The sequence below is a fragment of the Harpia harpyja genome, chromosome 22 (genome assembly GCF_026419915.1).
Source record: "Harpia harpyja isolate bHarHar1 chromosome 22, bHarHar1 primary haplotype, whole genome shotgun sequence".
Taxonomy (NCBI): Eukaryota; Metazoa; Chordata; class Aves; order Accipitriformes; family Accipitridae; genus Harpia; species Harpia harpyja.
Window position 1 is genome coordinate 10,257,870 of NC_068961.1, and position 16,567 is coordinate 10,274,436.

The 16,567-nt window shown below is 43.4% G+C and overlaps 1 protein-coding gene across 4 annotated transcripts in view; it reads right to left on the reverse strand.

Annotated features, from left to right (window-relative positions):
• Window positions 1-16,567, reverse strand: part of JADE3 (jade family PHD finger 3) — a 67,058-nt gene that overhangs the window by 39,954 nt on the left and 10,537 nt on the right. Inside the window, exon 2 of one of the 4 annotated variants that reach the window (XM_052773515.1) lies at window positions 8,767-8,819. The exons of 2 other annotated variants lie outside the window; for them this stretch is intronic. Coding sequence is in view for 1 of the 2 variants with exons in the window: in XM_052773514.1 (XP_052629474.1) it covers window positions 5,012-5,153 (142 nt within the window). In the remaining variant the exon portion in view is untranslated. Of the gene's footprint in view, window positions 1-5,011; window positions 5,225-8,766; window positions 8,820-16,567 lie in introns of those variants that run through there. One more of the 4 variants, XM_052773514.1, reaches the window with a different exon arrangement.

Below are 16,567 nucleotides of genomic sequence, written 5' to 3' on the forward strand. Positions count from 1 at the left end.
CCTATCCAATCTCACAAAAAGGCTATATAAACTGGAAAAAACACCCACATGAAACTTGGGTTAGCAATATTTGCTGCACTGAAAAGGTTTGAAAGGTTAAACAATTCACAGAAAAGGAAGTTCAGCAAAAAAAGTAACATTGCTTCTTTATTTCACTCTAACCAGAAAAATTTAAAAAATTAATAATATACCCCTACACTGCTTAAGAACCCCATAACAGAGTGACCACATCTATCCTGCCCTCCCCTCCCCCCCAAAATAAAATCTTGAATTATTCTCTGAAGGCTGTACTGGGCCTACCACAAAATAAAACTTTCCTTGCTACTATTTCATACTAAAGTCTTAGTTAACATAATAATCTGTAATTCAGCAAAGGAGGAATGCACCAAGCTTTAGAAGCGGCACTACCAGCAACAGCCAATTCCTTTGTCATTAGGTAAATAAATAATTTTAGTAGGCAAGGAACCGCATGTTACCAAAATCTGGCTAATAACATGGGCCTGTATGAAGTGCAATAGCAACTCGACATATATGTTACCTCACCTATGTAAGGCAAATTCGGCAGCTGCCACAAAGATACCACGGGTTTCAAAATGGGGGGGGTTACAGAAAGTCCAAAATACCATCTTCCAGTATGACTTATCCCCTGAAATAGTTAAATTCTGGACTGAAATCAGCTGATAGACCATAAAACGAGGATGAAGATACCCCAAACATAATCCCCCGCCCCCCGCATTCATTTGTGGATTATGGGCCAAAAGGGAACCCTGACATCATTTCATGTGCCCTTCTACAATGATGATTCATCACTCGGTCTAGTGCAAAGCACTTAATGCCCATCATTTTGCATTGTGAGCATAAAAAGAGGGTAAGTGATGCTACTTCACATTTATAACATGCTTTGACAATACAATAAAATACAGCACACCCCAAGTACAACCGCCTTTCCTACCTTGAAAACAGAAATGCAGCTTTTAATTTCCGGTGCTGCATCGGTGCGTCGACCCACCGCGAGGGCAGAGCGGGAAGATTTCCACCAGAGGCCTTCAGCTAAATCACCTCACACCAAGCAGCTTGTTAAAAATCAGAAATCCTTCTCAGAAAGAGCAAGTCACCAGTAACACACGCAGTGCCACCATTACCTCAACAGAAACTCTCTGAGAGGCTGGAAAGAAATTAAATTGCGCTCTTTTCCCTGTGCTTCCTCGACACCCAGCAGTGACCGAGCAGCCTTATTTTTGTTTTTGAAGCAAGCTGCACATGTTGGCCTGTAGAGAGAGCAGACAGGTCGGCCAGGCTGACAGGAAATATTTCTGCCCATTAAACACTGCAGCTTTAGCAGTGGCACCCTGAAGACGATACCGATCTAGGCAGAATCAATTTAAAAAAAATAAACACCACCAGACTGTCATTGATTCAAGCAAATACACCAATGCGTATGTGGTTCTGGCCCTGCCTGTTTTAGTCCTCATAATTACTTTCCGCTCCTGAACACAACACTTTTACACCAGCTGTTTACTAACAGAACTAGTGTTTTCCTAAAACAGCAGTAGAGATTCAGACACACACAAAAAGTTATTTCCTTCAAAATACCACACTGAGTTTGAGCGAAAGCCTGCTTTTAAAATAAAACAAAAAAAGAAGAAAAAAAGCGCCTCCTCCCCTGAACAGCACAACCAGCCCGGCACTGCCTGGCATGGCCACGCTCGCACGCCTGTCCGGCTGCGGCCCGGTGAACGCTCCTTGCCCACCTCCCGGCATCGCTCCCACTCAGGGCAACGCTAAAACAGAGGCACGGCCCTCAGGAGCGGGAACTGCCGCCCTCAGCAGGGTACGGTGCTCTCGCTCGGTATCGCTGCCTGCGCACGGCTGAGGGGGCACGACACCCCGCCGGCGCTCCCTTTCTGCCCACGCCAGCCGGGCCGCGCTCCCCGGGGGAGCGACAAAGCCCCCAGTGCGACGAAACGAGGAACGAGTTCCCAGCAGGAAAGTCACAGCGGCGTTTAAACACGCAGGCAGCCCGTGGAGCACCACCACCTTGGCCGCCACACGGCAGGTCAATGCTGGAGGTCGAGGTGGCTGGCAGGGCAGGCGGGCCCACAGGGCAGGGAGGAGCGCCATGTCGCCAGAGGGAAGCCATCACAGCTCTCGCTTCCTCAAACCACCTCTCGTCAGGCTGTTGGAAACTCCGCAGCAGCTAACTGATCCCTGAAGGAAACCCCCAGGAGGCAGGGGCTAGCTCACATACAGCCCTCTAACTACACAATGTGCCCCAGGCGCCACAGAAAGGCACCTACCCCGGCTATGCGTGCTCGGGGAGTTCATCCACTCTGAAGAGCCCTCGGCAGGTAAGACGCAGTTACTGATAGCGTGTTGTCTGTTTTACAGGGCTCCCTCAGAAGACAACTCGTACCTGACGTTAACACTGAGGCATCTAATAACCAAGGGGCAAAAGAAAAAAGAAAACCCCACAAGCCCATGTGTACTTACTCAACAAAGACGAACCTAAGGACAACATCCGCTTGGATGAAAGACTGATGCGGACGTACTCCTACTAAAAATGGATGAGTCTCAGGTCATCGCACCCAGTGCTAAGCTGGGTAAACAAGGAGCTGGCTGCCCAGGAGCTCCCCCAGGGGATTCGACACCCGAAGACGGCCACGTGCACTGTATCTGCAAGGAGACTGCAGTCACGGGCGTGCCAAGCACCAGCGAGAAACAGGAGCAGCACGCACACGCTTCACCAATATGACTGAGCAGAAAAACCTCAGAGAGCGTTTAGCCGGGCTTTCTATTTTAAGAACTGGTATGATTCACGTTACCTTGGCTCTAAGTGTTTTGCAGCCTTTACTGTATCTACCCTCACGATAAGCTCATGTTAAGCAAGCACTGAAAGCCCTGACATTTCAGAGCTGTGGCGCAGAGCAGCCATACATCACGCAGGGAGCCTCCGGCAAAGCAGGCAGCTGCATCCAGGTCTCCCAAGCGTATATCCCACGATCCTGCTACTCACTGCCCTTCCTGCTGATGCACACACAGAGGCGAACAGAAGAAAAATCCCTGTGATGCACTAAGTCACTAAGTATTGTCCTGCTGTTGTACAGTGATGAAATTGCACCGCAGTGGGGAGAGGGGGGATGGGGACGGCGGGACAAAGAATAAAAAACCCCACCAAACAGAGAAGCATCACTACGTAACTGAAAATTAGGCAATAACCAGTATTACACTAGTTCAAGTGAAGCTGCCTCTTAGCCCCATCCACCTGATGCTGGCAGCAGTTGCCCACTTGTACCTGTTTCTCTGCTCTCCAGCTGCACTAATGCATGTTTTCATGACAAAACACAGGTAAGGAACTAGTGTCACAGCTAGGAATACAGGCAGGAAATATTATCAAAGAAGGAAGGATCTAGAAATGTATGCACTATTTGGGATTAAGAAAAACAACTTTTCTATTAATAGCATAGGCAAGAGTTCTCATATCCTGCAAGATACTTTCTTAAAATAATCAGTTAATTTTTTGGTACTTGCTAATAAATAAATTAAAGTAGGCTGCACTGTTCTTGTTTTGTTTTTCCTAAATCTCAAATAATAAAAGAATCAAAAACAGCAGCCTGCATTAAATATTTTATCTGTTTTGACTCATTTATTTCTTGCTTACAACGCTTTGAAGAGGCTAACCACTTTGCTGCAAAGTTTTGCATCACTAACAAAACCTGAAGGATTGCAAAATGCAGAAAACATCGAGCTGTGTCTTTACATTCTACTCAAAGGTTAAAAGAAAGCAAGAACACAAATATTTTCCTATAGGAAACATAAGTCAATAATTTCTTTCCTCATCTGACAAGAAAAGGTTTTCATTTACAAGTTGAAAATAAACCATCTGCATGCTAAAATTTTCCTCAAGTAAAAAAAGGGCACCAAGGTGATCATCGGACAGGAACAATTAAAGGGAATGTATTGTCAGAGCCAGGACTCAAAATATTTGGAATATTCCAAATCATTGGTTGAATACTGACATCCTACTGTATTTTCTAGCATTTCACATGACACATTTATATGTGGTTGTACTATTATTTTAGTTCTCCATGTCAAAACATCAAAACACGAGCAAAAATTTACTAGAAGATTTGTTAAAGCACTTCTTTTTAGTTTAAAAAACTTCAGAAAGACAACAAAATTTGTCTTCATAACTAATGATTTTAAATTAATTTTAATGGCCAGTCAATTAATTTAATGTTATGTGCTACAATCTGTAATATACAACACACCAAAGACATTGAGGGGTCTTTTAGTCAGATAGATGTAAAATGGATTTATAAGAAAAACCATAAATACTATTCCAGGTTTCTCTAAATCACCAAACTGAGGTGGGAGAAGACATCGTGAAAGAGATACTGTGACCAACTGATGTTTGTCCATTTTTACGTACAGAGCAGAGGCAAAAAGAAAAACTACTGGTTTCTTCTGTCATAACACAAGGTGCAGCAATGACATAATAAACAGCAAACTTGCCCACTGGGGCTGACGCCACCCTGCAAACAGGAACCAAAGGATGATTGTACTTGCCCAAGGTTTCTAAAATGCCACATCTTGTTTGAGAAAGCAGTCAAGAGATGCATCCTAAAGACCACATAAGGTTCAATTTCTCATCAGACAGCAAAGTTGAAGCCAAAGTACTTTTATATTTTTTGAAGGAGGGGACACACTGCTCAGGACTGACCATTAACACTCTAAATTCCTCCTTCGTCTTCCTCCCCGTTGACTAAATGAGATTAAAATGAGTAAGACTAGAACACCACCCTTCTACTGTTCCTAGTGGAAAGCATGCCCTACTTGAGCTGTGCTAAAGCCCAGTAAGTGGATGGAGGTAGCTTTTTTTGGCACAGGAAAAAAGGTGCCGACCCACAGGGTGGATCATAAACAACACTGGTACTTCAATAGGTGGAGTCAGAAAGTACAGGAAAATACTATCCTTTCCATCCTATGAGGATAAGGAGCTATCACAGCTAACCTTCCAAAGCTGCAGGTGTGTGAGATAATGAATCTGACTCCAAAGCAGGTCCCTTCGTCCACTCTCCACTCCTGTACTGGGAAGAATGGAAATGCCTACAAGCCATGGAAGCAGGGAAGCGTTTCACCACATCTTTATTCATAGGTAAGAGCCCACAACATGCTGCAGCTGCTGCACCCGAATCCCATGATGTCAAGAGCAGTAATAAAATCTCTGCCGAGAAACAGGGAGAGAAAAGGAGAGGTTACCACAAAAAATGCAACTGTAAAATAGAAAAAAACAAACAAAAACTCCTTTACAGCAGAGTCACTCTTAAGACTCCATGACACAATGCAAAACCTGCACAGTCAGTGTGTTTTGTACATGCAACTCCAGTTGGTCAGTGAGGTTTTTATAAACCTGTAAAGAAGTCTCCTTCTCTGCAGGCTCTTGCCCTGCGCAGCTGCAGGGCATGGGGCAGGCTGCAGCTGTATAGCTTATCAGGTGCTCTGCGACTGACAGGGCACAACTGAACCCGCGCTCAGGCCACGGCAGAACGAAGCCACCTGAGACTCCACTTCCACCATCCACCTCCCCAGCTCTGGAACAGCAAAAGCGACCAGTTATTGACACCGAAGCTGTGACCCCAGGAGCAGCTCAGGCACGGTCCATCCGCTCCCTCAGATGTCCCGGCCAGGGAGGCTGAGCGCTGCTGCCTACCCCAACACCAGCTATGGCTCCCAGTTAATACACGCACAGCCACGCCACAGCATCTGTGGGATGCTTCTGAAAGGTCTTAAGGAGATGAAAACACAACACATTAATTGAATGCCTTTAAAAATGGGGTCCTTGGGCATTCCCAGATCAGCTGTAGCAGAAACTATTGTAAGAGGAGAACAGTGTGGAGAGCTGTGCGTTGATACAAGAGAGGCATCCTTCTGGCAAGGCCCAAGAGCAGCACCAGCAAGCACTGATACAAGCCTGTCTGGTTTCATTTGCTACACCCGCTGAGCCACATGGAGAAAGCTTTATGGATGAGCAACACTAGTAGATCACTCATCTGGGCTAAGAGCAAGGGAGTATCTTCTAGCTTCCCCCCCCCCCCGCCCGGCACCACCAGAGAAAAGCATTTGCAGAATGTGAACCTCCAACTACAGCTGTAAGGGAAGCATGCCATGGCTTTAGGGTAAAAGATTAAACAGACTGAGACTACCCAGCTGAGAAAGGAGGATACAGAACAGGAGAGATCTGCCATAAGTGGTAAAAAGAAGCAAACAGGATGAAGAGACTACTCACTGCTTCTCATTGCTCAGGAGAAAAGGGATACACAAAGTTATGGAACAAACTTCAAAGGAAAGTCATTAAGAGAAAAAAAAAAAAGTCATTTTGTACAAAATTACTTAGAGAAACTCAATGCTATGGGATGTTGCAGAGGTTGAAAAGTAAACAGATCGAAGAGAATTAGACAAATGGAGGACAAGGGCTATTAAACACAATATGTCATGTCAATCTGCTGGAAATCCCAAAGTCAAAATTTTACAAGAAACAGAGTCTATACAAGCTTTATAATGCTTTCTTTCCCTAGGTGTCCACTGTTAACCATTATCAGAGACAGTAATTGGCCTAATTCAGTAAGGGAGCTCATCTGAAACCAGATGAGACTATCCCAGCCGAAACCAGGACACTTACTCATAACAATTCACCTCTGTGCGATGAATTTTATTTTGTTTTATTAATATATCAGTTCCCAACCCAATATCTGTGGACTACAGATCAGATAGGTGGTCTATAGGGCCATGGTAAATACTGAAATGAGTATGTTAATCAGAATCTTGTCTGATAATGATGAGCACAACCACCAGAGATTCTGACAGTTGACATACTGTTGCCCTGAAGAGTTTGTTCACTGCTGTTCACTGTAGAGAGCTATTTTGGTCAAAATGATTAAGTAAAAGATTAGATCATTCCCAGTGTGTTACGAGTTGTTGCCTTTTTTTTTTTTTTTTAAGAGAAATTAAATAAACATGCTGTGCAAATATAGCTTACACGCACCTTAGGGCACTATCCATTCAGGATTTTCTTTTGGGTTCTCTTCTACTCTGCAGAGATTCAATCCCTTTAATAACTAGACTTTCAATTCCATGTCTGAAGTTTAAAAATCCACTATACTTCCATTTCCTTCCATTTTTCCAAATCTGGATAACTAGCATGGTGTTCTCATGTGAATTCTTACAGGTTTATTATCTCAAACCTTTCCAAGATACACATCTGAAGTTATTCTGTCTCCCTCCTCCCCCACAGGGAAATAACCCAAAACTTGCAGCCAGCATTGTGTTACTGCATGCTTGAATTCTGTAAGATAAACTCTTAAAAACCTACTTAAACTACTTACCAAAAAGTAAGCATGCTTAAACTTCTGCCTGTAAAGCCCAAACATGATAGTGATCCATCTCATCTGAGCCATTAATTTTCAGTCAAATCTGTCTGAGGCTGTGTTTTCTAACTGCAGTGGCAAAGCACGTTGCATGGTAGCCCTGCTAACAAGTACAGAATCAGGTGGGAGGAGAGACCGATGCTGGTTTTGTGTAGAAAAGAATTGCTAAGCCCTGACCCCTCGAAGACAAAGCAATGGTGCAAGAGTAGTCAAGGCCAAAGCTCTATTTGCAGAAAAATCAATGGATTATGCACAATAGCGACTACACTCAGACGTTCAGAGCTCAGCTGGAGTCTGTAGATCTGGTCTCTAAATTCAGAGTATCTGACACTGAAAACTAGAAAAAACCCCTTACCACCACCACCCCCCGTTTTTTTTAATCTAAACAGTCCAAGCAGAAGCAAGCTTTGAACTAGAAGTCTTGAAATTGAGATGACTGCATCCCTTCTCTTTGCCACTCCTTACGATCTTTGGTAGCCAGCCAAATGGCTCAGCTTAGCTTCACTTTCCACATCAGTCCAAAAGTTGAATAAGTAATAAAACTTGCATCAGGAGAGGGCTTTATAATCACATTAGAGACATGCAACACAGACCGGCTACCTCGGTTCACTGGACAGCTTGAACGAGGCTTCATAATGAGGTACAGGTGTTGGCACTAATTAGGAATACCCAGCTCACTGCTGACATCAGCCCCTCAAAGCAATGACTGCACTTTAATCCTTTAAGCCACATAAAAGAAAAGCAGAGAGCGGGCGGACAAAAAAAAAAAAAAAAAAAATCTCTGAAAACGCCTCTGCAGAGGATTGAAAAATTTTTGCTTACTTAAGGGAAAAAAATGGAAGTGTCACAGAACTGCAGGAAGTTTACTGTGAAGTATCTGAGTATGTAAAAGAATCTAAACCTTGTGCACAACCAGAGTTTTTAATTTTAGGAAGGGTTTTCACCATGTACAGTAGGTATTCATCATAACTATCAAAATTTATATCCAGAAAAGAAGCACAGAATAAAAAGGAGTAGAAGCAGCATGTGTAAATATTGCAGTAAGATAAAATTATTCCATCTATGCCTACCAGCCTTCCAAGTATTATGGGATATATCAAGATAGATTTTAAATGAAATGATTACAAGGAGTTCTGCAGGCTGGAACCTCATTGTTAACAGCTTCTTTTATGACTTCCTCTCCTTTAAAAGACTTTATATTCCTTTAAAATCGACAAAGCTTTCATTTAAAAGGCGATATCTGAATGTTGAAGGTATATAGGTTCAATTTACACATTGTAAACACCAACACACACTTTTTTTTTTTTTTTTTTTTTTAAATATCAGTTCCTCCTTCACTTACATGCCAGGTCATGAGGTAGATGTTTTCGCTTCAGCTGATGACATCACAAGCTCCTAAAAAAACGAAAGGAGTGCTATTTAGGTAGTAGGAGTGACATCAGGCATTTCATGTTTGAGCTACAATTTAATTTTGGCAAGTAAGTGAAGGGTGTATTATATTTTTATTGCAATTTTCCCAAGCAAACAATACATCCATAATATAAAGCCTTAAATTCTGTAATTCTCACTTAATATATGGAAAAATGAAACGCATCAGCTGTATGTACACATGCTACAATATAAATACACAAAGTACTACAGTTAAAAGTAAATTCCTAAGAATAATCTCAAAGTCAGTTTTGCCATCCTCTTAACATGAATGGCAACCAACTTTAGCAATACCAACAAAATGAAACTTTAATTAGTAATTTCTCTATCCTGTTTTGGGAATACAAAAAAAAAAATATTGGTCAAGTAGCTGCACACTTATTCAGCTGACTTTCAGGGGATGATTTCTCCAAATACACTGATGCTTTCTTCCTTCTAGAGGGTCTTCTATGAACCGAGCATGCTTATAAATTCATAGGAGGGCAAATAAAAAAATAAGTATAGAGGGAAAGCTCCGTGTGGCTCCTGCCTTAATTCCTCGAGACATTCCTTCAGACCTCTCCTTGACAATCCTGGATAGCTCAGCTTCCCTGGCAGGGATTCTGCTTACTCGCCCTTTTTAATCTAGTCCTGAGCCTTAAGCAATATTAAGTATGGGAATAGAAGGAATTTTTCTCTCCACCAACTGCCCACATTCCCTTCCTGCAGGATCATGCACATGTATGTTTTGTGTCCTATTGTAATGGACATGGCAAAAGCATTAAAGTTGTTACACCCAACAGATTAGTTGCAGCACTCCTTGGAGATGTCAGCAGTTAGACCAGGGTCTGCCCTGGCAGGCAGTCCACCCCATGCCTTCGAGTAAAAAGCTAACAAAATCAGGACCGCTATGAGCTGGGGAACAAAATATTAGAGAGCAGATATTCAAGTAAAAACCAAGGAACTGATAACTGCATACCCTGCCAGAAGAAAAAGAATAAAAAGGGGGAGGGAAGGGATGGCAATGTCTCTCTAACTGAAATAAGGCAGTTTCTGGCCAAAGTGTCAGCACCATGCTGTAACATTTTTGCTTCTCCACCCATCTGCAGTACAAGAAAAGGATACCACCACCCATCCACTGAGGAGTGGCACAGACCCTATTACTTAAGAACTATTGTTGCTCAACTTAGGCTGCTGCATCAAAGGAAAACGTTTCTTTACAATCGCGGGGGGGGTGGGGTGGTGTTGGAGGAGAAGGGAATACACAATATATTATAGCTCCTGTATGTTGACCCTACAAAATTTTAAAGTTTTGACTATGTTAATTTTCTTTAAGGTTCGTTCTTTGCATTTTTTGGTTTGGGTTTGGTTTGGGGGGGGGGGGGGTTTGTTTGGTTTTTTAGTTGGTGGTTTTTTGTTTTTTTTTTTTTTAAATCATCCCAGTTTCCTCTTCCCATCTCCTTGACAGTCTCTGGCTAATACCCCACATTAAGCAATTAATTTTCAGCAACGCGAGAAGATCCGTAGATCAAAGCGCTACCAGAGCCAAGGTTGCCGAAACATGATTCACGCTACGTGGGTCGGGTTTTTAGCTAGAGATAAGCAGATACCCACTGCCGCCGCCACCACACACATGGCCTGAAGCAATCCACAGGGCCCGTGAGCAGCAGACGAAGCGCACTTGGCACGAGCATCGATGGGAGCCTCCGGTCTCCATCCAGAGGGACCCAGCGTGCGCACAGCAGAAATACGGTGTGCCGAGCCGACACACGGCGAGTGGGGGTGACCGGAGGGGCTCCCTTTAAAAGCCCACTGCTGCTCTGCCGCAAACCCCCAGTACTCACGCTGCCTCTACCCGCCAGCTAAGAAATGCCAAGAGCCTCACCCACATAACGCACTGGAGGAGGGAGGGCAAAGGGAAGAGACTAAGTAAAAAAAATGAATAAATGCCTGGATCAATTTTTCAAACATGACTCTGAACAAATTTTTCTTATGAGATGTTTCATTATGGGATAATTCTTTAGTGTCCCGATTGAAGCCCTTTAATGTAAGTTTTCCATAGAAACACAAGCAGAGCCCTGGTCATGGCAGCTCAAATGGCATCATTAAAATGCAGCACAGCCTACAACTTTTAAGTGTGAACAAAACCACAGCTTTTGCCTCCCAGCTGAACCACAAAACTAATATATTTTTGAACTCTTCATTAAAAACACATTTGTTTGCTCAGTTAAATGCCAAGATGAACTCTGAAATACAAAAAGGTTCAACTAAAAATCTTTTCTTTCTCTAACCCTTACACTATGCAGCCATAATCTTCAGTCCCAACTTGTTTCACAACCACGTACAAATATACAGAATTGCATGAAAGATACAGCTGACCCCACAAAATACCACTCCCCTCTTTTTTCTGAAAGCCAGTCTTAACATATCGATTCAGAAACATTAAATTCATTCACCTCAAATTAATGAGCAAGGGGCTCTTCGCTAGTAGGTAAAAAAACAGAAGAGTGCTCCCCAGCCTGGAAGGGTGCAACCCCCCAACTTCCCCGTCAGCAGCAAGTTCAGGAGCGGGGCAATGAAAGCACAAGAGACACTTGCCCTCCTCTCCGCACACACTGTGCCAACAGACTCTGCATTTCTACTCCCTGGGTGCATTTGAAAAAGCAATGGGGCAGCAACAGAAACCGTGGCACAGAGAAATAGAAAATAAAAAATAAAAAAAAAATTTATAGGAGCTAAAGGAAAATGTAGACACAGAAAACAAAACTTAGAAACGCACAGTAGCTCTTCATAAATACTGCCTGGAAACTAAGCGTCACCAGGGGAAAAAAGCATCTGGAAGATTTATTTCTTAAAATACAACTTTTAACAACAGAAAGCCATTTGGAACAAAGACCTATTTTTGCAGTTATCGCTACTGTTATATTATCATTCCCTCTGTAATTTACCATAGTACTTACCAACAGCCGAGCCTCCAAAACAAGAATTGTGCTGGTTGAAAACAGTGCTTTGTGCTTCTCTCCTTAACTGTCCCACATGCTGCACTGCCATTTTCAAAAAAAAAAAAAAAAAAAAAAGATCGCAGAAAAAAAAGATCTGCCAGGGTCCTGGAAAATGGCACCAAGACAGGACCAAGAGCTCAGACTGTGCATAACAGAGGCTCTGCAGCCTCTCCAGGTGAGCCCCTTCCACCCTGCACGACCCTCACTGCCAGAAAGCTTGTCCTGGCACTTAAAGCATACATAGCATCCATCTCCCTTGACATAGCTCAAGCCCTTTACCAGGTCTCTCTCTGCACTGGACCCTGAAGAGTTCATCCTTTTCTTCTTTACACAGTTAACTTCATGTCTGAACACTACACTTAACTCTTCTGTTAATACGCCCTAGTCTTTTCTCCAGAATAAATAAAACCCAGTTCTTTCACGCTCTGCTCATAGGCCACGCTTTCTACATTTCTGATCCTTCTAGTTGCTACTCTCCACCACCCTTTCTAAGGCTGGCACACAAAACCACTATGAGGTTGTGATGCCCAAATCTGGGTGAAGTCTTCCAGCTGAACCGTTCCCGACACTGAAAATACTCTCATCTTGTTACAGAAAAGTGTCCTTTACTGCCATGTGAGTTGCGGATAATAATTCTGTGTACAAACTCCAGTGCATTTGCTTTTGCAACAGCATGACTCCGCTGCCTCACGTCCTGGCCGTGAGCAGTTATTGCTGCTGGGCCCATGGCTCCCAGCCTGCAGGTGTGCAGCTGAACCCTCCTGCCGCAGAGCTGCCCCTCAGCCCCATCCAACCCCTCCTTCCAGAGTCCTTCTCCAACCTGTCAAAATAACTCCAAGTTCAAAGCATCTTCTCAGATAGACACACAGCTCCACCCAGTTTCATCCGGGTATTTAATGAACAGAGTCATCATTCCTTCGCCCACAGCATTAATGGCAAATATTAATTAATGCTGGACATAGGAGAGACCACTTAAATCTCACCAAATTCACCTGTCTTGTTTAAAACTAATAAGTAAATATGCTCTCAGTTTTCTAAGCAGCTGCAAACATTCCTGTGAGCATTTCACCTAATCCACATTTCCTTAGCTCGCTTCTCATAACATGCGTTGTCTGATAACTTGCATCATCTACTGTGCAATTCTCACCTCACAAATGACTTTCAAGCCTGAATTAGAAAGCTGGTCTTGTGATGCTTCGCATCTCTTTCACAATAAATAATCCCACAGATAAAACAACTGCTTTTGTGGGAAAGGTATTAGAAAATCATTTTATTATTTCCAATTTTTTTACAGACTGTTTCAGATATCAAATGCATGTAGCCAGTTCCCCATAGACTATCAATAACATTACACAGACCTTTTACAAAAGGCAGATCGAGATTTTAATACTACCAAGACAGCACAGGAAATAAAGCCAGTAGTTTTCGAGATTATAAATAAATTATAGTATGAAGCCAGAAGGTAATGGTACTCTTCCCCTTATAGTTCTGGAAAAATCGTAATAGGAACAAGTATCCAAATACCAAAACCGTATCCAGCGTATTTAACTGAAGAGATACTTCCAGGCAATACTTATCCTATGGGGACTAGAAGTAGAAAAGAAAAAGTCACTAAGCTTCAAGAAAAGTCTTCTAAAATCCTTATTAAGTATTCATAACAAACAGGCTTGGATTTTTGCTTGTAATAAACTGTGATCCAATGCTGCTTCTTCACAAGCTTCTAACAGTGCTAACTACACTGAGTATTCAGCAGCTTCTTGATTTTTACCTCTCTTCCACATTGGCTTACCCAAAAAAGTAGTTCAGTATAAATTCACAACCTCATTGTAAAAATCTAAAGATAGTCCATCTCACCTTAAGGTAGGTCAGAGACACAGAAAGCACCTAGCAAAGCCTGCAACTCTCCAGCACCTTCACTTCCTTCCACCGTCACAAAAATATTTCATTACACCTTTACGCAGCAACAAGCCAATTCTTAATAATAGCCACTGACTTAGTAATTCCTAGCAGCCAATTAAAATTTGCTGGGAGAACAATTTCCCACGGCGGCTTACCCCATTTTCAGACAAACAATGCAGCAGGATGTCTAGAAGGATAGGTTTCATAAGGCAACTAACAAGTAACATCAAGCCATTTTATGAAACGGTCTGAAGTCCAGGGCCCCTAGGCACTCGGATGGTGACCCAACGCAGCAGTTATTTAGCACGTGTGTAGCGCCAGCCATTCTGCAAAATACTCAAAACTTCTTATTTGTTACTTGAAATTACTTGTTATACCATGTAATTAACATATACATGCAAAAAAGCAAGTCAGGGGCTGAAACAACTGCCCTTACAGGGAAAAGCTACCAAGACCAACATACAGGGAAGATTTAATTTAAACACCTAACCTAAGGTGCACACAAGGTTGTCTATATTCTTCATATACCGGCAAGATACTAACATTAGTGAAACAAAGGCATGAGTCTGTAAGAGATCAGCTGTAATGGGATAAATTTAAGAAAAAAAAGTTTAGGTTTAGCATTAAGGAAATGTCCTGACAGTCAGAACTGCTGGTCCATGTCCCCAGGGGAAGAATCTGAGGCTGCAGCCCTTGACGTTTAAACAAAGATTGGACAAGAGTCCTGGTAGACTGCACTGCCAAGATGACATGCTCCAGCTCAGCGTTTCTCAAACCAGCCTGAGGGCAAGGCAACAACAAATGGGACCCAAGTATAAAGAGGAGGACTGCACGAAGTGGTTTGTTTGGCCTGTCTGCACTGAGGACTGCACCTAGCCACACAGACATGTTGCTGTGGAGCAGCAAGTACTGTGCATCAGCTACTCCACAGCACACGTGCATACCGCTGTGTGTTGGCAAGAGCAAAGCAATCCCAAGTAGCTATTCCACCCTTACGTCTCTCCTCCCTACGTCAGAGACTGAGGGATATATATGCGCAGAGGGATACTACAGCTGCACGTAAGGACAGTCACTGCACACCAACTTAGGTACGTGCTCCTCTTTTTCAGAGCAAAAGTTAAGGGGATGTATCACTTCAGCCTGGTGCAGGATGCATCCCTCTTGGAGGAGTGGGTATTCCCTGCGGCAGGTCGCATTGCAATGCAGAGGAGCATAGCAGAAAGAGACCACAAATGCATGTGGCAGAAGCCTGCAGTAGAAGAGCTAAATTGGGATAAAAGTATCAGGAACTGACAGGATGCTTCCTGAATCCATGAAGCCTGGAATAGGGTATAGGCAGAATTAACAAATGTATTTTGGTGCTAGCTACTACCAGGAGCTAGAGAAGGGGGCTGTGAGCCACAGACCAGCAAAACCAGGTTATTTATGAGGATCTGGAACCAAAAAAATAAATCCAGTTCTTGAGGAAAGGCAACACTACAAGTCTTGCCATTAGCCACAGCCACATGTTGGCCCGTCGGATTTTAACTGTCAACCCACCTCATTCAACTTGTACATCCTGTCCTAAACAGATGTGCTCGTGTGCATTTCCTAAAGCTCAGCAACGGCAGTGCTGCTTCATGGTACGTTCTGAAGGGAGGTTCAAGTGAACATTTCAGAAGCAATAATCTAGATGACCTAGAAGCATCTTTTCCCATAGCTAATTTCCATTATTTAATGCAACTATATTTGTGGACAGTTATAGATATCTTTAGGGGAGATCTTAAAATAAAAAATAAAATGGTTCACCAAGTGTGAGAACTTCTAAAGTATGGTAACAGATGTTATGTTTCTGATGGCATAGCCATGCCATTCTCATCCACTCTGCAGCAAGTCCCATGACCCCACCACACACACAAGAGAGTCACAAATTCTAAAAGCAGCATCAGTGTTTCTTGCCGGATCCCCCACACACTGACAAAATAAAAGATGAAGGGCCAGATTTAGACTTCAGACTGAAGTAATACCAAACTGTACTTCAATGCCTTCCAAGTTAGATCTCTGGCTCCGGAACAATAAGAAACAACAAACCCCATAAGGCTTCAACTCCCCATGCACCAAATGAAAACGTCTTTACAGTGGGACTCAAAAGTGCCCAGCACGTTCAGGACAGCCAGCTCACACACCGAAGAGGGAATGACGCCAGAAATCTCTCCTCTCATGGATTCAACTGCTGATTTGCAGCCCTGTAAACTGATACCTTCGGGAATCAGATCCATGCTTGGACCTTTCCTCCTCCTCACCTCACATGCACTCTTCAGGCATCCAGTTCAGCATCATGTAAAGCCTCAGCAGTTGCCACACCTGCAAAGGCTGTCCCCCATTCTGCACCTTACCACCTTCCCAGCCCTCCTCTCCATCCACTGAAATTCAGCCCCAAACACCTCCTCCCTCCCAACCCCAGCTACCAGACCCTGGCCCCTTTCCCTCAACTCCTTTTCCTTGCAGGACTCTGCTGCTGCCTACCTGGAGCACACGAGCACTCATGGCCATCCCCACTACTCCACCAGAAGACCAGTCTGTGCAAGCTTTTCCTAGTATACATCATGCCGTTTAGCTTCAACCACTTACTTGCTGGATGGCCACCAACTGCTAGGCAGTGTCAGGAGGAGCTTGTGCCTCAGCCTCCAGCTTTCATGAAACAAATGAGCCTGATCAGCCTCTGTTCCTATCGTGGTCAATGCCAAGCAGAAAAAAAACCAAAACTAACCCACAACTGATTGACATCAGTTAGTTTTAAAGAAAAGATAAAGAATACTTTATGTCTGGATTACAGGAGGAAAGCTCGCTCACAGT